Source organism: Gymnoscopelus microlampas, assembly GCF_963454915.1.
Source record: "Gymnoscopelus microlampas genome assembly, chromosome: 20".
Lineage (NCBI taxonomy): Eukaryota > Metazoa > Chordata > Actinopteri > Myctophiformes > Myctophidae > Gymnoscopelus > Gymnoscopelus microlampas.
In genome coordinates this window covers 34,918,447-34,932,324 of record NC_139957.1, presented here as the reverse complement: position 1 = coordinate 34,932,324, position 13,878 = coordinate 34,918,447, and the positions used below count along the sequence as shown (strand labels likewise).

General features: G+C 44.3%; 1 protein-coding gene across 2 annotated transcripts in view; it reads right to left on the bottom strand.

Moving 5' to 3' along the window:
- The window catches only part of akt1 (v-akt murine thymoma viral oncogene homolog 1), a 50,478-nt gene that overhangs the window by 21,955 nt on the left and 14,645 nt on the right, over positions 1-13,878 (bottom strand). For both annotated transcript variants that reach the window (XM_084043900.1, XM_084043901.1), the window contains exon 3: positions 498-626. In XM_084043900.1, coding sequence (XP_083900026.1) covers positions 498-626 — 129 coding nt within the window. The remainder of the gene's footprint in view (positions 1-497; positions 627-13,878) is intronic.

Genomic DNA, 13,878 nt, shown 5'->3' with positions numbered 1-13,878 from the left:
GTCAAGGACCCCCAAATTGATATGTATTTGGCCGCGGACCCCCATCTCAAAATATTTTGTTCCAGGGACCCCCAGAAGCAAAGATTTGAGTTACAAATGCTCGCTTTAAAAACATATATATTCAAAGATTTGCACAAAGTTTCACGATTTTTCAAAATAATTCTAAAATAGCAGATCTACAAGCTCGCAGCACGGCACGATTCGAAGTGATATACAAGCTGTGAGCTTGAATATCTGCTATTTTTGAATAAGTAGTCAAACCTATACTTAGTTAACCAGATTCCCAGGGGGGATCTATACTAACTAGGCCCCCTCCTGTTTTCGCTCTACAGAAAACATCTAGAGGCTGAAAATAGCTGCTCCTCAAGCTCACGACGCGTCACAGCGCGATGCTTTGTGAGCTTTGCGAGATCTGCACGGGTTCATGTGGTTAAAACGCAGCTAGGAAACAAAAGAGGATAAAAAGTCCAGTTGAGTTTGCTAGATGAGATACTTACGGCCTACTGAGAAGTTGTTCAGGGGGGTTTCCAGCTGGTCCACGTCTTGTGGTCTCTCCTTGTACCCAATGAAGGTGCCATCGCTCTTCAGAAGAAAGTACCGTGGCCTCCAGGTCTTGATGTATTCTCCTGGCAGGGGAGAAAGATAGGGGGCGTGTCATTGACCACAGAGTAAAACCACTTCAAGACGAGCTGTGTCTACATGCGGAGCGTTTGAAAAAAAAACTATCTAGTTCATACATACTGTAGGCTCTTTTTCACACATGGTTTAATTCTCAAAATGCTGAGCAGCGCGTGACAACTGCTTTTACATTGTGTCTTGATGATTAATGATGCACGGGGTTCTCCTTTCTCAAGGTTCTCTCCTAATTCCCAGAGGTGCGACACATTTCCTGCCATCTAATTGCTATGCTGTTCGCCAGCGCTCGCTAAAATGACCACCTTGTCGTCCTCTTTCCATTAGTGTAGGTCAACCGCGGGACAAGCGGTGGTTTTAGCTGGAGTCAGGACCTTCATCCTCCCCCGTCTGTCCTCTTTTGTACAAGTCTAGGGGTGCAACAGTTAATCAATTATAAAAATCATTTATAATTCATAATTTTATAACAATAGATAATCTGACCATGTTTTGGGCATGTCACCATAGGGAAAAGGTTTCAAAGTATTTTTTTTTTAAAGTAGAAAACATTTGCCGTTTCAATATTTTTGCATGACACTGTTTTGAAACAAACTTTGAAACAAATTAAAAATAACGCTAAGAAGTGGTTATTTGGTTTGCTGATATAAAAAATATATATATATATATATTTCTAAAAGACATACCTGGTGGTTGAAGTTTAAGTAATACTGTGGCACTTATTGAATGTAATTAAATAATTGTATGTAATTTTTCACTGGCATAGTTTTTTTTACAGTAACGATTGTGTAACCACTTCTCTAAATACTGTTTTAGTTGTGTTTGCCGGTGTCATACCCCTTACACTCCCACAATAGATGTTAAAAAACACCCCCCCATGGATCACCAAGATTTCGTCCCATTCAAATCGCATAAACATTTTTTAAATAACGTCACACACAGTATATTTATATTTTTGTGTATATATTCTCCTTACATCAGAACAATGGGATTTAATCAGCAAAGTTTCCCTTTAGAGTAGGGTGACCATATATTCAGCCCGTCAAACTGGGACCCTTAAATCAAATTGCACGTTCATGCACGTGCACATGTGTACGGACCATAGGTGTTGCATACAAGCAACGACTGATGACAAACATCAGCCTCAGCATTGAATTCAGACACGTTATGCATTTGATTATGTTTTCTGATTGGGTTAGGTGAGCATGTTTACATGAAAAGAACATGATAAACGTCTATAATGCAACCACTGAAAACAACTATTATTATTGTAATTCTGGAAAAAAAGGGGACAATTTCGTAGTGAATGTTGAAAACCGGCACATAATAAGTGTTTTGGAGATTTCGGGACACACAGCTTGAAAACGGGACAATCCTGGCCAAACCGGGACGTCTGGTCAGTGGTCACTCTACTTTACAGTTCCATTCACTCACTATTCTGAGTATTCTCAGTGGCAGCGGTGGCCTAGTGGTTAGAGGGGCGGCCTTGATACCGGAAGGTCCCTAGTTCGATTCCCCAATTCATCACATCAATCATGAATCACCGCTGAATAGCCCTTGAGCAAGGCTTCCATGCAGGGTCCGGCTGGAAACAAGTTTCGTACTTAGTCCGACACCCTGGGTAAACAACAAACTTTGCTTTGCTTTGCTCTCTATTATTCACTTTATTATGACGATTTTGTTCAATTTTAAGCAGATGCCTGGATATGAAATGTTTGGGATGGCTCGTCTCAGAATAAGTCACATTGTTGATGTTGAGACATAACCATAAAGCCATAACCTTCAGCCATGCACCTCCATTCACTCACGAGAAACACAAATGACTCTCCCATAGGCGGACAAAACTCAATTTATTCTAGTGACGGTTCAGGAAATGTTGCGACAGATGTTTCGCAGAAGGAAAAAAAAAAAAGAAAAGAAAGAACTTACGCACCATAACAAGGCAGCCGCACACACTGGAGAGAGATCTGAATATTTATACAGGAAAAGTGTAATTTATTTTTAATTACGGAACCGCATATTAACCCCATGCAGTGCTGGAGCAAGCTGTCCTTAATTGCCCCATTTCCTCTGACACAAGTGTGCTCTGTGTGTGTGTGTGTGTGTGTGTGTGTGTGTGTGTGTGTGTGTGTGTGTGTGTGTGTGTGTGTGTGTGTGTGTGTGTGTGTGTGTGTGTGTGTGTGTGTGTGTGTGTGAGAGAGAGAAGTGGAAGGGTAGGAGATCAGTCAATATGAGATCCTGTTCCCTTCCTTCAAACAAACACACACACACACACACACACACACACACACACACACACACACACACACAAGCAGACACAAACACGCAGATACAAACACAGTCACACGCACAAACCACAGGCTCCTGTCTTGTGAATCTGATCCAAGAACTGAGACAGTACAGACAGAGCAGAATGCTTTTAATAGCATCCAATCATGTCTCCTCTACTCGGCCAAGGCGAGAACTTATGTTTTACAACATTGATGTAGTATCACGTTTCTCAATTAAATAATTGCCAACTGTGCAGATCAGCTGCAGGATGAGCTGCCTTACTTTCAGACCTACAAACACTTCATCACCTGCCTTCCTTTCAGACCTCACACTTGAGCACCTGCCTTATTTTCAGACCTCACACTTCATCCACATAAAGGTTGTGAAAGATTCTCTTGATTTTTTAAAGATATGAACCCCTGTAGGGCTGCAACTATCGATGATCTTCTTAACCATTATTCTATCGATTAATTGTTCGCTTCATTGAATAATCGAGAAGTGCATTATTTAGATATAGGCTATATCATGTTTTTAAGATGTGAACTCATGTAGGGCTGCAACTGTAAATTTCTTAATGATTATTCTTAATTGTTACTTTTTTAATTAATGTATTAATCGAGAAGCGTGTTTTTTATATTTATTTTATATATAAAGGAATCCACGTGAAAACATTCAAATACATTTTTATAATTGACTAAATTGATTAGTCACTTGGACGTGTTGATCTTGTAGATCTACTATTTTTGATTTTTTAAATCAATTACTTTATTCAAATATATTATCTCGTAGATCTATTTTCAAAAAAGAAATGATCAATTATTTTATTCAAATATATTATTTATCATAATCAATTAAAGTATTAAGTGATCAAACTTTTTTACAGAGTGATAATTGTAATAACACATTATCGAGGCTACTTTGCATGGATATGAATACAGGTGTGCCTTAAGATATTGACTTGCCCTGTGGTGTGCTGGGCACAAAAAGTTTGAAAACCACTGCTCTACGCTGAGCCATTAAACCCAAAACAAACACAGAGTGTAAAAAACACCTGATTTACAGCAACTGGCAAGGTGGCGGCACGAATCACAACACTAGAGAAAACATCTGCCCCAGAGCACAGTGTGCTTTAGACTTCAAACCGCAGCAGATGTCCAATATGTTATTACGTCTGCTGCCATTTTTCATCATGGCAGGGAAGGGGATTTTTCATCGCCCGTTCTGCAGAGTAAGTGTTTTCACACCAAATGTAGCTCATTTAGAAATTAGCTCGACTTTGTCAGCCTTCGGAATGCCATTTTCATCTCTTACCTACAAACGCACAAATGTTTGCTGCTCTAATTGAAACACACACTGACTGGAGGTTGGGGGTTGGGGGTGGGTTGGTGGTATGGTGGATTTCCCTCATGTTCGTTTGAGTTGTGATGAAATTTCAACCACGAGTCGTTTGTCTGTTTTACACTTCGGAGGCTCGACAATCAACATCCACATCAGTCATCAAAGAGAATCTCTAGACAGTCCTGCTGCTGAGTGTGATTTATCACAATCATTCATTCAGGAGGAAAATAAATTGTTTACTCCGGCACACCGGTGGTGGCCAACTCAGAACTGCAAGACGCGTCGTTTCAACTGGGACTGGAACCAGCAACCTGTTCCACCCAAAGACAACATAAAAACCTTGACTGGATCTCTCAAAACACAGCCAAAATCTCAATGCAGCCTCAGTGACAGAGCTCTCCATACCAAGACTTGTTCGTCTCCGCACAGCCTCAGCTGGTGCCTCATTCTGTGGTCAAGTTTTGGCTGACCCATATCCTCCAGCTACAGTTCATGCCAGTCCACGCTGGGGACGGTATGCGCACAATGCAGCATCATGAGCCCCAGTACCTTGCTTGGTTATTACAGTTTGTCATCCGAACGCATACACATCAGAGGAAGGCTTAACCTACAGGTAGTAGCCTCATTAGAGAACTCTAGAACTTAATTTAGTAAATATATAGCATTATATATATACATATATATCGGAACCCATTTGTTTGTGCCTCAAACTCCACTGGTGATCATCACTATCTGTGCTCACACTGAAGACTTGAGCCCCCCAAACAAACTGACTGAATAAATGACAGCGGAATATTTAGACAATGACGGGCAGAGACAGGTGTTTCTCTGTATGAATGCGTGTGTGTGTGTGTGTGTGTGTGTGTGTGTGTGTGTGTGTGTGTGTGTGTGTGTGTGTGTGTGTGTGTGTGTGTGTGTGTGTGTGTGTATTAGTGAGCGCATAGTGACGTGTAGAGTATGCATAAATTGCATTGGGGTGTATATTTAGTAGATGACAACAACAGCCCCTTTAGAAACGCTCAGAGGTTTGCTTCCAGCCCCACTGACGCACAGTGCCCACCAGAACTGGCACGGGCTGAGATCTGCCCCAGTTCCAATGACGCAACGGCGCACGGCACCAGTGAGACATTCTTCCATGCAGGGGTGTCCTCAGTCACATGGCTGTCAGTGAAATGACCACGCACGCACGCACGCACGCACACACACACACACACACACACACACACACACACACACACACACACACACACACACACACACACACACACACACACACACACACACACACACACACACACACACACACACACACACACACACACACACACACACACACACACACACACACACACACACACTTCTCTGTGATTAACTATTAAAGCAATGGTGACTCACGCAATTCCTTGATGAGGGGCATTAGAAGCAGTTTATTGTTGAGACAGGGGAGAAGACCACATGAGAGGAATGGCCAGAGAGGCAAACACGCTCATCATGATGAAATGTAACACCTAGGGTCCACCTCTAAACCCCTCCTGGGATCACTAGAACATACTACTGTGACTTTGTCATTGCTCGTGTTGAAAAAGCACAAGCCCCACTGGAGCACTTAGAAAAGCAAAATTGTTTGTGTGAGCAATTTATCTATACCGGCTGTATGGGACACGCTTACAGTTTATCTATACCGGCTGCATGGGACCCTGTATGTTTTTTTTTTTACACAAGCTGACAGCAAGCAATGCATTTAAAAAACAACTAAACTTCACAACATTTTAGCGCAGTCATTGCCATTCTTTGTAGCAGGTGGACTATGCGGAACACATCCCCACCCTGCAAGTGTAAAGTGTCTCTAGACAGAGGGCATCCCAACTTCCTCATCTGAGACCACAAACCTGGTCATGTGACAAAAGTGGAAATGGCCACATCCGTCTGTCTGTGTCTACACCAGTCTGTGCAGTGCATAAGCAACACAAGTGACCCGAGTCAGTTTCCTATTTACATCCATGTCCCTTTCTTTTTTCTTCTCAATTCACTTTCCACGCTGTCCCCCTGTCTTACTCACTCACATGGCTTGAGAGTGGAACTGACTATTAAACCCTAAGTTATACTCTGTCGCTATAAGTTATAACTGATTTTCAAGCTTATTACGGTCATAGTGATGTGATGTACATGCCTTGTACTATGACCCGTCCCATTCATGATGATACTTCACAAAGTGATATTGATACAGCGTCGGCTCATGAAGAACATTTTATGTTTCGGAGGACTAATTCATGGGCAAATCAATTCACTAACTGAATATTAGCATACCATTTGCAATGAATTACATTTTGACACTTTACAGAGATTCCTGCGTACAGCGAGAGACAATGCAAAGTGCTGACAATGAACAATGGACCTCACAGCAACGACACAGGAGAGCCCTTGGCTTTTAAGTCAATTCATCACTGAAGTGTTCCAGTAAACTAACCCCCTTTTGATATGAATGTGTTCTCCAAAACAGGAAGCTGCCTGATAAACAGCCTGACCACAACCTAGATAAGATAAAAGCACCCAAACTGTCTGCAGTCTGTGTGTTCACAACAAGACATATCCCCAAAACACACAGGGAACAATAAACACGATACACAAGGTGTTGTTTCCAACAATCAAGGTTGTTTGAGTTAAGGGTCGATATATCCGGTTCCACTTTGGATTCGGTGCAGAGTGGGCAAATTATTCTGACTCGATCATTTTGGAGTCAAAGAATCACTTCTTTTCACCCCATACCTTAAGTCTGCTCCACACTTTTGAATTTTGAAATGTAATTCATTTCTGTCGTTTAGAAGGCTGAACGATTCACCATGTGCACTAGATGCTGATAAATAGGTTTATTCACTTAATGTCCACTAACAATTTATCCAAAGTTTTCAATAAATTGATTCGAAAGGATCGGATTGAAATAAGCAGATTTTGCCTTTAGATTCAATCAAATCTGTTTGTACTTTGAACCCCAACCCTAATTTGAATGACTCTGTTTACGTTGACACTGGAGTTTAAAGGGACAGTGGAGGGAATAAACTATGAGTGACCTGGAACAAAAAAACACCTGTTCACCTTTCCCCAGAATCAGGGGAGAAATCATCTTCTTAAAATGCTTCTTTATAAAAGAAAAATAGATATTCATAGAACTGTACAAATTATCTATACAGCGAAAAGAGAGAAGGGGATGAACTGCCACTGGATGAGAGAATTAGATGAGCGAATGAGAGGATGAGTGTGAGAGAATGAGAGGACAAGTTGAGACAATGATATGAGAATAAGAGGGGATGAGAGAATAAGATGAGGTTAAGTGGATGAGAAAATGAGAGAATGAGGGTGAGATGGACAAATTATTGAAGGAGAGGATGAGAGGATGAACACACAGTGAGAGAAAAGTTGTGACGAATACAGCAGTAGCGAGACAGATCACTACATATGTTCACTACATATGCGCACAAGTGAAGTGTGTACGATCCATGCGAACGTGCGTGTGTGTGTGCGCGTGCATGGGTCAGTGTGTGTGTGTGTGTGTGTGTGTGTGTGTGTGTGTGTGTGTGTGTAGTGTTGGGAGGACCCATGCGAGGAGCTGTCAGTGTCTGATAGAGTGTCTTTACATGACAAACAGCTGCTGAGGTCTGGGATGCGCGCTGGGCAAAGTGGAAAATAATGAACGGAGAGCCGCTGCCAAACACAACAGAATTCATCTTTATTTGCCAACTGCTGTACGACGACCCTGCGTGTGGACAGCACCACCACGCCCTCAAACACACACCTCACACACTCACACACACACACACACACACACACACACACACACACACACAAGCATTTAGGGGAAGAGAAAACTGGTTTAACAACAACTGTACACATTGGATTGTATGTGTCTGTGTGTGGAGCTTGAATTGATTGATGGATTACACACTGTACTACATTAGAGCTACACATCATGGGTTGTGATCTCACAAGGTACCCCAGGTAGGGTTTTGCAAGAGGAGCGAGGGGAAACCATTCCCACTCGTTCCATTTCCAGTATTGGTTCATATCTCTGTTGATGACGGGCCAATACAATCAATTACAATCCAGATGCTGTAATGATTTTGCTCATAAAAAAAGCAATAAATATCCTGTGGTGAAACTTTAAAAGACTCTCTTTGTACCTAAACAACTTATGATTCCAGAGCCTGCAATAAATCCTTGGTCCACAAAGGATTTAAGATTTACCCCAACACAATGAAATCCTGAGAATTAATTTAATCCTTCGGGGTCCATTTCTACAGCATTAACCAGCCCTATAGACTTCATTGTACAACAAATAATAATAATAATAATAATAAGGTAAAATATCCGACCCACAGGTCGCAAAAGATTGTGAGCTGGTAGATCTGCGATTTTTGAACATTTGTAAAAGAAAAAAGAAAAAAGGTAAAAAAAAATGTTTTCTTCTTTTTGTCCAAAATAAGGACGCCAGGGTTAATGTGCTTACATTAACACATCTTTTTGACTCAGAGGCCATTTGCAAGCGTTGCGGTCTGGTCAGGCCAGGCAACCTTGTTGAGAGGTCAATAAAGAACGGGGAGGCGGGGGGACGTAAGGGGGGGATGACGGGGACAGAGGAGGCAGAGTTGGAGTGACAGAGGTTAGTGGCTGTGTCTGAGGAGCTTCGCGCTACATCCGTCTCTACATGACAACGGCAGGAATGCGGAGGTCCCAGCTGCTGGGGCTCGCTGGCGCATCATGCAGAAGTCACTGCAAACCCCCCCCCCCCACGCCCACCCCAAAATAAGAAAAGAGAGAGAAAGAGAGGCCCACCTCTGGGATCTGGCATCACATATAGTGCATGCTGAAATATGTTGAAATACAAAAAAAACACACTGATGAATGATTACACATGTACGTACATTGACCACAAGCGCGCGCGCACACACACACAGAGAGAGGGTTAGATAGTGCCCACACCCAGAGGTTGGACTTCCTGGTGGGGGGGGGCTATTAGGTTTTGTCCCTGGTCATTCATGACTCTGGGGAGGGGGGACATAGGGGGTGAGAGGAAGGGAGCCAGTGGTAACTGTGTGAACCGGGTGTGTGTGTGTGTGTGTGTGTGTGTGTGTGTGTGTGTGTGTGTGTGTGTGGTGAGAATCGGATGAGGGGGTTGGGGAGGAGGGGGTTGAGGATTAGGGAATTAGAACTCCAAAGCGAGGGGAGGGAGGGGGAGGGGCCGTGTCTTTTGTTGGTTTTTCCCTGGTCTGCCCCCTCCATCCCCTCGGCCCCCCCCTCTTTCTGCCGGGCCCTTGCCTGTAGGCTGCAGCTGCAGCCTGCCACCCTGTGCCCTGCATCTCAATGAGCCACGGACGGGCCGCCCCTGCTCCAGAGGACAAGAGGGGGGGCTCCACAGTGGAGGGGTCACCAGCGAACCCCAATGCAGCCACCCCACCCACGATTTGAGGCGGATTCAAACCTAGTCGTACGACAGAAAGTGTTAACGCACAACACCCCCCCGCCCCTTGAGTCTGATTCACAGTTCAAATAGCAAGTCGTACGATAAAACGGGGCAACGCACCCCTGTGCCGATTGAAGACGCTGATGTTTTTTGTGGTGCGACACTTTCCGCGACGGTCGCTATGAAATGAAACCTGAAGGCTGCCCATGGCTTCCTCACTGCCATATAAGGCTGTCCCGAGGCAGGCACACAACAGCCTGGCTCACATGCCAGCCTAAACCGCCCAGGAGTTTGGGCTCCTTCATTCTTTCTTTTCTTCTTTGCCTCCCTCTTTTTTTTCCCCCTCTTCCTGCTGTCCCCCCTCTCCCCCTCCTCTTTTGTCCCCCCCTGCCTCTCTCCCTCTCTCTCTCTCATGCAGCTGGATGGGGACTCTACTGGCAGGGCTTTGGCAGTGGCATCAACAGGTCGTGAAGAAGGGCCACCCCCGGTCCTCATTGCAGCCCTCTCTGTGTCTCTCTCTCATCCCTCTCTCTCTCTCTCTCCCTGTCACTGAGGCTGCTGCTGCTACCGCTACAGGGGGAAAAAAAGGAGGGGAAAGTGGGGGGTGGGTGATGGAGGCTGCCCCTCTTTCTCACGCTCGTAAGAAAGCCCTCACTTCTTCTCCGCGGCGAGTGACACCTGCTGATTACCATAGAAACGCTGTGGGAAGTTTCCCCCCTGCCTCACTGGGGCTGAGATTTCCCCCCCCCCTCCCTGGACAAACAAGCAGTCCATGGATTAGTTGGTTAACTGGGTTACTGCATAGCAAACAAATAAACACACTTTATTTAGTGCAAATTAGTGCCAATTAAATCTCAATGGCCGATGTACAATCTGACACCCACACAGGACAGGGCAACGAGAGGGAAGGGACTGCTTTTTTTTGTGTTTTGTTTTACGAGGACAGGTAATTTTCTTGCACTTAATTATTACTGAGACAGCTCCCCAGTACTTTGATCTCACTTCCTGTGATCCACGATGAATCGCGGAGGCCTCTGGGCGTCTGCGTCAAGGCTCAGTGTGTTCCCTCCCCGCAGAGCGGACTGATGTGCAGGATGTGAGAGACAGATCTGAGCATACAGTCCACTATCAGTTTGCACACAGCTGAATATCCCAGCTTGGATTGGTCTATGCCACAGGTTTTTAATGTGGGGTTCGTGGCCCCTAGGGCCACCACCAGGGGGTGCCGGGGAGGGGGGGACTTGCAGATCGACTATTTTATTTGTTCTTTTTAAGCCATTTCGCATTACGGGTGGTGCAGCCAGAGGCTATTTGGGGGTCCTTGGCATGGAAAAGTTTGGGCACCCCTAACCTACACTCTCCACCACTCCCTATAGTTTCTCTCTCTCTCTTTCTCGCTCTCTCTCTCTGATGTGATTGATGTCAGAGACTGGGAGCTCTTTGCCGGTCGAAAGCAGCTTCCGCTGCGGGTCTGTGTTGTCAGCGGGGTCATTATCCTGAAGGGGGGGGGGGGGGGGGGGGCTGTGCACTGGAAACAGAGGAGGGGTGAGGTGGTGGGGTGCTGGCAGAGGCAGAAAAGAAAGTGTGTGTGTGTGTGTGTGTTGCGCAGGGGGGTCAGACAAGAGGAAGAGGAAGAATGTGGGAGCAGAACAGGAGAGAACAAGTGGAGCGATGGAGAAGAAGGGGAGCGAGGAAGTGACAGAAACAAAGAAAGTGGAAAAAGAGAGCGACAGGCAGACAGACAGACAGACAAAGATGGAGAGCACAGTCGAGCGCCACAGTTGTGGCGAGCAGGAGGACTCTGCACAGCAAAGTAAGCACGCAGCGGGCTTGCCGGGAGCGGAGACAAGTGACGGAGGTGCCACCTCCCTCAGCCGCCTGGCCCCCCGCTACGCCAGCCAGCCAGCCAGCCGACAGCTGCACCCCAGCAATTTACTTCTCTCCACCACATTTAGCAGGAAGGCTGCTTCCCATTACCCAGAGCAGGGGGCCCCGTGCTGACGGCCAGACGCCCAGCCAGAGCCCTGGCTTCCTGGGGAGACACCCTCTGCTGCTGGCCCCTGCCTCTGGGGCTTTGCTTCCAACTCCTGTCTGCCACTTCCAAGGTTCAGTGCTGCTGCTACAGTCCGGTGGCCTTTCTAAGCACCCAAGCATCTACTGCTGGGCGGGTGACTTCCAAAAAAGTGATAGATGACACACTAGCTCTCTTCACTCAAAGCAGTGAGTTACATTACTGGGGCTGTCACGGTATTTTTGACCAAATACCTCAATATCGATTTTGTGACAATTTTTCTAAAATCATTTTTAAAAATGCCGATCTACAAGCTCAAAACACATCAGCTTGTAAGTTTCCTATTTTTGCTATTTTTTACAGTATAAAACAGGGCTTAAGTGTTTCAAACCAGTAAACACATACGCCATATCACAATATCCAAAATCCTAGCCGATGTCTCATATCACAATAGGAACATCCTTAGTGTTATTAAGTCATTTAAAATGCTATCAAACTATCAATTATTTCCTTAGCAATTATTCTATTGATTATATTAATCAAATAATCAAGGAGCAAAGATTTTTTTACAAATCGATTAACCACTTAAGTGTAATTTTATACTTTTCGTACAACGGTGTCATGCAAACATTCTATGAAAAGAGAGAAATTTACTACAAATTTACTACAACACAACACGTTGTGAGCTTGTAGTAGATTTCACAATTTCACAAAAAGCCAAAACAAAATGTTTTGGCTTTTGCCTAAAATGAAATAGGGATTGTTTATATCATAATATTAATAAATTATTGATTGATTTTTATAATCGATTACATTGACTAGTTTGATTAACTGTTGTGGAAAGTAATAAGTTGGATCATTTGTTACTGCAAGTTGATCCTCAAATGCACTTGACCGACTCGTGTCAAAGAGGCATAACGATCAATTCAAGTGTAAAGAGAACACTTGACCTACATGGACTTCAAGACTGCATAATAGGGCATTAACGACTTCAGATTTTTGCTAGTCGACTTGTCGGTCATTAAAGTCGAAGTCAAGTCGACGTGTTGTTTGATGACGTCATCACATTGACACACGGGGGGACGGGTGCACACAGACTGCTGTCCAACAATGAGAAATTTGTATTCAATATCACTGTAACGTTAAGTGCAGTCAAGGGCAGCAGAAAGAATACAACATAGGCTTATACCTTAAAATGTTTGGTATGTTTGGCGAATGAAACTTACCTGGAGCCTATAGAATAGTCTTAAAGCGATAACTTCTCCATTAACATAACCTACGCTCTTGTTTTGACATTGATTAACATTGTACCGTCCCCATCTTCGACCGTAACGCGCTTCACTGAGTGAGCTAGATCGTGGCACAGGATCCACGAGCTGGTCGTGGGTTCGATCCCAGCTCCGGGCGCTACAGTGTTCGTTACACTGGTATCAGGCGCGGCCCGTCACTCGCGTGAAGGACTTGGTATGGGCAGTGACACACGAGGGCGCGCTTAGATTCAAACCGCAGGGAGAGTGTAGCGTCCCCATATGCGAATGTAACTCGCTCCACCGGAGGTGTTAGCCGGACTGGTGATCCCAGCTCCCAACATTGAATAATGATACATAAATAATTGACGAGCAACATTGAAGAATGATACATAAATAATTTTGGATGCATTTATCCAACAGGATTAAGTTTGCACGTCTTCCGACACGGTGCAGTTCAGCTGTCAGTCACTGGCACAGAGCACAGTCAGCGCACGTAGGCACATCAAGGGCAGTGCAGGCTCACAGTTGAAAGCGCTTGTTAATTAATGTTTTAAATCTGAGAACTGCTATGATCACATTGAAAAACTAAATGAGCACTGGGGTTTCTAAATCTCACCTGCACAACACACTATTATGCTGCTGTTCCTTAATTTGTTCCGTTTTTAAATGTGCAAATAAACAATAAGAAATACTTTTTAAAAAATCAAAGATTACACTTCTAGTTGGAAAAAGGTTTCAAAAAGAGCAGTGGTTCTCAAACTTTTTCATGTGAAGGACCCCCAAAATGATACATATTTGGCTGCGGACCCCCCACCCCCAATCTCATATTTTGTGACAGTGACCCCCAGAAGCAAAGATTTGAGTTAAACATGTTCGCTTTAACTAAAATATATTATATATATTTATATATATACATATATACA